This window comes from Capsicum annuum, chromosome 3 (assembly GCF_002878395.1).
Source record: "Capsicum annuum cultivar UCD-10X-F1 chromosome 3, UCD10Xv1.1, whole genome shotgun sequence".
Lineage (NCBI taxonomy): Eukaryota > Viridiplantae > Streptophyta > Magnoliopsida > Solanales > Solanaceae > Capsicum > Capsicum annuum.
The window spans coordinates 96,400,378-96,408,605 of NC_061113.1; the positions used below are offsets into that span (position 1 = coordinate 96,400,378).

The window sequence follows — 8,228 nt, forward strand, 5'->3', positions numbered from 1 at the left end:
TGAGGTAAGAAATACCTAAAGAAGAAAGGGTTTTTGTTTAAATATTATTTGGGAGTCGTCCATGACATTTTACAGATCTTCCCTTAGGCTTGTTCCCACTGATCTGCAATTATGTGCATTTGTCTACGACCACGGTTAGGTTCCATGACCATGCTTTGCTAACTACTTGGACTGACTGTGACTATAGCCTGAGGACCGCGGGTGCAGTAACTAAGGCTGACTACTTCAGATTTCTAGTTGCACTTCTTTTGCTTCCATTTGATCCCTTCTTAGCTCTATTCCACATATGCTCACTTTCTCCACTTTATGCCTGCAAAATATGGGTGTTAGTACACTTAGATCCATATAATCCCTTATTTTCTAATACATAACATGGTAGTATGCATGTATAATTAGTGCGAATGAGTGGTAGGATTATAACTCATCAACACCCCCAACTTAGACCATTGTTTGTCCTCAAGGAACACTACCTCTTTCCATGAGACCCTTTCTATGTATGCACTTATTTATGTTCCCAATGAACATGAAAAATCCAACTTGGTTACCACCACAAAAATCTTTTAACACATGGATAGAAAAGTATTAACAATATCCCTCATCACAAAATAGAGTGATGAAGGATGCAATAGATCTTGGGGAGCGACTATATGACAATTACTAACACTCTAGAAGTGACTCACAAGCTGGCTACAATCATGTTATACATCCACATATCTCATTGCATGGAAGATGACAAAATTACCAACCGTAATTAACTCACATGCCCCCTCACAAGAAAGAAAGGTTCACATACCTAGTTACCAATTACGCAACAAGGAAATTTAAGTACAATCACTCACTCTATCAAGGAACTCTTCATGTTACAAATACCATGCCATAGGCTAGCTTTTTTCAATCGCCACTATAATGACTACACTTGGTTGGAAATTACTAAGGGTTTTTTAGCTTGTAATGTACGTTTAGGGTAGTGTAGGATAGAAATTCAGGACAAAAAGCTATACCCTCCTTGAAGTTATACATCATATACTCATCACTTTTTTATTATTGGGACACTTCTTTGTCTTTAAGTATTTTACCCACTTTGTCTCTTTTGCTTTCCCTAAGGTCTTTTCACCTCATTTCCTCATTTTTTATTCTTACCTTAAGATTTATTAAACTCATTCTTTTGATAGACTATCTTTTCCTTCCAAGAAAAATGCTACTTGCTAAATTTGAAGGTTCTTTTTTTTTATGACTTCGTGGTTCACTACACTTTCTTTCTCTTTCCATCACCCCTAACTTAGGATTTTAGCCTCAATTTGCATTCTTAAGTTCAAGAAGGATAGGGTTCAAGAGAGAGTAAGCAGAAGGGTCACAACTTATAAGATGGTTGCTAAAGAAAACTCCAAAGGCTAAAAGAGGGTGACTAGGGGTAACTCCTATGGATTGGCGGGAATTTTAGACTAAAGTAGGCTTCCAAAATCATAAGGTGGCCTATGATCATTTTACCCACCAAGCATAACCAAAATTTAGTTTTGAAAGACTAATAGGGAAAGTTCTAGATGATACAAGTACACATGAGATGTAGACAGTTAAGCTCAGACACACGGCATGAGAATGTTGTCAAGGTGGTAAATTGTTATCCTCACTAGAGAAAAGGGTGGAGTATCCCCTAATTTTCTGAGATCAACATTCAGAGTCAAAGAAAAGGAGAGAATATTGTCACAAAGTTTTTCACATCCATGCCTTCGACTTTTTCAAAAGTTTTTGGACGAAGAGAGGGCTTTCTTTTGTACTCGAACCATGCATAATTTTTCTAATTATGGCAACAACCCAAGATATCATCTTACATTGCAAACTATAGTATGGGAGAAATTCTATATGGTTACTAAGACTTCACCAATCGGTGTAACTATGAATACCAATCATTGATGCCATAGGTACTCTGACTTCCCTTGCATCTATGATTAGAAATTAAAATCACTAATTAATGAAATTAGAACAAAATAACTACTCTATACAGATGTGGGCACCATCAGAGTGCCCGACTATTACAACCTAAATAAAAAAAATAAGAATTATCCAAAAGAGTAAAAAAGTAGGCAAAATATCAATAATACATGCCCAAATCAGATCAATAAGGAGACACTCCCAACTGAAAAGGTAGCAGTGTCCCCACTGCATAAATAATGAAGGATAAAAAAGATAAGGGTGCCCCCTGAATCCATATCAAGGCTGCTATCTCTCTCAGACCCTGCATCATCACCATCTTTTTCAAGATCTGGCTACTTAGCTTGGGCCTCATCATCACTGTTTACCCAAGACGTAGGAAGCCTATTTTGGGGTTTCAAGACCTTTTATAGGCCCTTTACCCCCTTCCACATCTTTATAAAGAATTCATCCCACTTTTTATCCTTTGTGATAATCTTTTCACGTCACTCCTAAGGTCCCGGTGTGATCCCACCAAAGAAGAGTAGGCTTTCTCAAGCTGATTAATAGTAGCTTTTTTCTTCTTTTGGTCCTTCTTGTATTTGTCATAATCGGCACGTGACACATATGAGTGATGGGTAGCGGAGGGCTCTCCTGGCCCTTGAGGTAAGCTAGACACAAGCTCTTTAATTGTTGAAATGTTACCTCCAATCTCTTCAAGAGGTCCCATAGTGGTTGGCCTATAAGGTTCGGGTTCGCTACATGTTTTCTCTTCCAAGTTGATCTTTATTTTATTTCTTTTTCTTGATGTGCCCTCTCCTCGAATCCTCAATGGGTAGATTGGGCCACTAGGATGCACCCATGTATCATTACCATACTCTTCCAACCCCACTCTCTTACAAAGCTTAGTAATCAAAGAGGGGTAAAAGAGGTTCGTACCACCTTAGTTTTTGAAATGATTTATTTCATTAACCATAAGTTGGCCAATATCCAATGGAACGTCATCTATAATACAATAAACCATATGAGAATGCAATTCAAGGACTTTTGTCATGTTAGTTCAAGGATACACTCGGCTACATATGATGTGCAACCATATTCAAGCCTCAAAAGTGAAGTCATTCATGGAAATATTGCTTTTAGTTTTGGTCCACATGACTTCCTTTCTGGGACATAGCCATTATGCCAACCGATTCCCCAATTTACACCTTTTTGCTTTGAATTCACCCATGTCTGCCTGTTTGAGCCCATAAACATCATTTATTTATTTACTCCCAATTTTCACCGACTTTCCCCAATTTTTTATAATCAAATTGAGTGGGTCCGAGAAAGATACTTACTAATATTGGTATAAAATTAATGGACCCATTGTTCATTCGCAAGGCATGGATCTGGGGCAAAGCACTTCTACACTATGGTTCCAAGTTTGTCGTGGAAGGCTGGTAATATTCTAGAAACATATCCCTTTATCCAAGAGCAACTTTTTCTTTGAAAGATCATTATAGTAATGAGTGTGGCATTCAGGTTCCATGAATCGGATATGATCATACTTATCCATGAGGTTATCCTAAAAGAACTAAACACACATTATATTTTTTGATGTCATTTTAATCATGCAAGTTGTACTATATTGAACATTAAAGTTCAATGTACTAAGTGTTTGGAGTTGCTTGGCTAAAAATTAGAAGTGCGGGATTTTCGACCTGGCAGGGACCTATCAATTTCTGCTATCACGATTTTGGACCACATTTGCATTACAGCATTTGAGTTATCATGGTCGAGGTCTAGGACCACGATTGCAACACCTGAGGTAGTTCTGTGCAGCTTTGCATGCTCATATTTTTTCTAATTTTAGACTGCTAACATGTTCTACAATATGGGTACAAATAAAAGTCATGGGAACAATGCTATAGGTGTGTGTCAATGTGCCTTTTAAAAAGTAGATATTACTATTGAAAGTTCATTTGAGCAATTTATCGAACACTTGACGTGCATAACTCATTGGTCTACCTTTTGTACACAGTATTGGTTACTCAAGATTTCCCTACTTATGCACACCTCAATCATGCAGCCAACATCACACCAATAATAAATATAACAACATGGAAAGCATAACAATTAGCAATTTTAGGCCTTTCTTAATCATGCACTCTATGGCCTATTTTCAAAAATAAAACCATGGATTCACATCACTTACCGGAGTTGTGATGCAAAAAGAAATATGAAAAGAGGGTATTTGAGAGCTCACAACTTGACTATAATTTAGCCTAAATGTGAAGTAAAATCTTGAAAGAAAGTGTGAGGGAAATGAGGGGAAACTAGGAGTTAAATAACTAAAGTGACTGTGATTATGGTAAAGGAACTGCCATCACTGACACCCCCAAAACCGCAATCGCCCATGGGTGCTGCAATTACGGTAACTGAGAGCTGTTTTTCTCCCCTATTTCCCCTGTTCAGTATTTTACTCAATTTTCATAGATTTTTCCCTGCTTAAATTTTTTGAAGTAGAATTGTACACTTTCCCTTTTTAAGCACATTCAATGCAATCCAAAGTGCCACAAATGCATGGGTTATTCAAATACAAAAGACAACATCTACACTACAAGAACATAGCAAAAAGGATACAAGACACTCTTGTGGTATTTGTTGGTTGCCTCCCGCCTAGCGCCTTAGTTATCGTCGTGGCACGACGTTTTTATTCTTTCAATAGTGAAGGCCTTAGTTATCGTCGTGGCACAATGTCTTTATTCTTTCAATATTGTGGTGGTCCTCAAACCCCTCTTCATTCACTTTCTCATTTTCAATATCTACTACAGATACTACTTTGAGCTCCACAGTTTACTTCTTTGACTTGCAAATTTTGAACGAGAACTCATTTTCTTGTACCTGAAGTTTCATCTCCCCCAGCTCTAGATAGATAATGGCTCTCCCAGTGGCCAAGAAAGGATGACCAAGAATGATAGGCACCTCTTGGTCCATCTCACAATCCAATACTACGAAATCTGCCAGGAGAATGATTTTTTTCACTTTTACAGCGACCTCAAACAATATACCCACCGGCCTTTTTATGGATCGGTCCACCATGAAAAGTTGTATCAAGGTCGGTGTAGGAGTTTCCAAGTCAAGAAGCTTATAGATGACAAAGGGAATTAGGTTTATGCTCATACCAAGGTTACAAAGAGCTTTTGCAAACTCATGAGTCCCAATAGAGCAAGTGATAGTGAATGCTCTGGGGTCATCTTTCTTTTCTGCAACTTCTCTATCAATGGTAGAACTACACCTATGATTAACCTTAATGGTATCACACTCAACAAGCTTCTTCTTGGACATTAATTCTTCATTAACTTAGCGTATCCCAGAATCTCTTAGATTGCCTCGTGTAGTGGGATATTTATTGTAAGATTGCTAAGTTTTGTCATAAATTTTCTTAATTTGTCACTCTCTTGCTTTTTATGCAACCATTGAGGGAATGGAGAAGGAACAAGGATGGTTAGCATTACTTCTCCTTGCGGCTTTCCAACTTGCCCACTTTCTCATCACTTTCATCTATCTCTTTCTCATCATTTGCCTCTCTTCTTTGAGGCGTCACCTCATTTTCTTGGGCTTTGGTCATATTTTCACTCACATCTCCTCTAAAGGGATCGTCAAGTTCTTTTCCACTTCTAGTGACAATTTCTAAGACTTATGCTTCATTCTTTGGGTTATCAATTGTCATTCAAAAGTCCACCTCTAGCCCTTGATTTTAGTTGCATGGAGATTTCTCCAACTTGGGTATCTAATTATTTGATGGAGGCAGAGTGAGACACCACCATTTGGGAGAGCACAGAGAATTCATCCTTCAACTCACGGACCATTTTGTCCGTACCCTCAACTCTACTGAAGATTTTTGCCAAAATATCTTCGGTCTTGAACTTTTAGTGGTTGATAACATTTGAATCTTTGGCCTTTGACCTATCATAAGAAGGAATATAGTGATCATAGTCACATTCCCTATCTCTCTAATCTTCCTCTCAGTCACGATCCATCCAACCTTGGTTCCCACCTTTTCTTTGATAGGCTGGGAGGGAACCCCCCGGGTAGTTTTCTAAGTACCGATTTTTTTCATCCAACTTCTTTGCCTCATCATCATCTTCATAAGGCTTTGATGCTATGGAATTTACCGCTTTTGCAAGTGCACCCATAACATGTTTCGCGAAAAGCTCAAGTTGGTTCATCATCTTGGCTATGTTCTCCTCCTTCTCCTCATCTCATTTTCTTTGGTTAGTCACCACGGAGGTTGTAGAAGCGTTCGTAGGAGTATCGACATCATGGGTGTGCCAACCTCAATTTTGTTTTAATACTTCACCTATCCATCTAAAAGCTACAAGATGATGCAATTTCATTATATAGCCACCCACCTCGTTATCCACCATAGTTTTGTTTAATGGGTCAAGAGCTCTATAGAAAATCTCAAGGAGCATTTTATTCGGGGCTTCATGATTTGGCCATTGAGCTAGCTTTCCATTAAATCTCTCCCAAGCTTCAAACAACGGTTCTCCATTCATCTATCGGAAGTTCACAATCTCATCTTGCTTTTGAAGAATTTTTTATTATGGAAAATATCTATCAAAACCCACCGTGCTAAGATCCTTTCAAGATATAATTGAATCGGGTGAAAGTAAGCGAAGCCATAGCACCGCTTCGCCCGTTAGTGAAAATGGGAAGAGTAGAAACTGAATGGATTCTTGTGTAATATGCGCTATGTTAAATGGCGCATAAATTTCCACAATGTTATTCAAATGGACATTTGGGTCCTCATATGCTTGACCCCCATATAATCCTTTCATTTGCAACAGGTAATGCATAATTCTAGTCACATGAAACACACCATTCCTGTTGGTTGGTAGGATGCAAATTTCACTTGTTTTCCCTACCTCATTTAATTGGCCCTCATCGTCTTGTGGGGAATCAAAGGGGCCCAAATTACTTGCATTTATCGCTCATCGCTCCATTCACACTTTGATCACCTATAAAATATTGAAAAACAACAAATAAAGTAAATTACACCACTCTGGGTATTCCCAAGTACGAATAGCACCACAAAAGTGAAATCTATATTTCACTCCCGCAACGGCACCAATTTGATAAGGCTCAACTCACTCCCATGATTGAGGAGTGAGGCAATCATTGTCAAGTAACCCAATGTAAATTCGGGTTGAATCTCAAGTAGTGAATGCTATAGACTTCAAACCAAGGGGTACTCAAATTACTGTAAGGTTACCCAGAATGCTAATGAAAATGACATGGATAGTTAAATGGGGAATTGCTTGAAAAAATTTCACATAATCTTCAAAAAATATGCGGTAAATGCTATCTTTAATTTGAAATCAAGGTTTGGAGAGATCTTGGGATTATGTATCCTTATAGGTAAAGCATGTGGGTAATGTTGATTTATTATAGAATTTAGTTGTTAATTAATGGATAGGCTAGGTCGAAGATGATTGAGGCCAATCTTTCAATAAGACCTGAATGATTTCACCCATTGGCTCTTTCGAGCACCTAACAAGTGGGGAGTCTATATAACAACCCAAAACCTCAACCAAGTATCCCTATTTCTAGGATGATGCTCTTGACATGATTTACACTCTCTATGACCTTATGTCTAAGATGGCAAAGGGTAGTAAACCATAGGCTTAGTTGTTCACCATTGCTTTGTTCCCTGATAACCCTCTTCTGAAGATTTTATGGGTTACCTAATATTCACCTAAATCCCTCTTTTGAGGATGACACAGGGTTTCTAGATCTTGGAGCTTTCACTCATCAAACCCATTTGGAGATTTAGAGTTTTCACCTATCAAACTCCAACACATAATCTCAAGTAATGGTAAAAATCATACTCAACAACTAAAATCCTTGAAAACATAACAATACCCATACAAAATTATACTTTAGTTCAACATAAACCCAAGACTAATTATTTAGCTACTCATGAAGAAAGTAAAAAGAAATATACCATGTGGGTCATTGAAAGCATTCATTCTTCACAAAGCAACTAAGAAATTAGAGTCTCAAAGTTAATTACAACTTGCCCAAATTAGGGCTTCAAGTTTAGAATTCAAAACTATCTTATGAGGTAAGTAATACCCAAAGAAAAAAAGGTTTTTGCTTATAGATGATTTAGGATTCGTCCATGACATTTTACAAATATTCCCTTAGGCCTGTTCCCGCTAATTTATGATCATATGTATTTATCCATGACTGCGCTTTGCTGACCACCTAGAATGACTGTGACCACGGCCTGAATACCACGGTTGCGGTAACTGAGGCGGGCTTCTTTAGGT

At 38.0% G+C, this 8,228-nt stretch overlaps 1 protein-coding gene across 1 annotated transcript; it reads right to left on the bottom strand.

Moving 5' to 3' along the window:
• Window positions 1–4,746: 4,746 nt before the first annotated feature.
• On the bottom strand, window positions 4,747–5,238 carry LOC107865297. Its single transcript, XM_016711594.2, has one exon. The coding sequence runs from the start codon at window positions 5,236–5,238 to the stop codon at window positions 4,747–4,749; it is 492 nt and encodes a 163-aa protein (XP_016567080.2).
• Between the last annotated feature and the right edge of the window lie 2,990 nt (window positions 5,239–8,228).

What these genes read in the sequence shown, in the direction of transcription:
- LOC107865297 (XM_016711594.2), bottom strand. Translation starts at nt 5,238, where the DNA reads ATGTCCAAGAAGAAGCTTGTTGAGTGTGATACCATTAAGGTTAATCAT.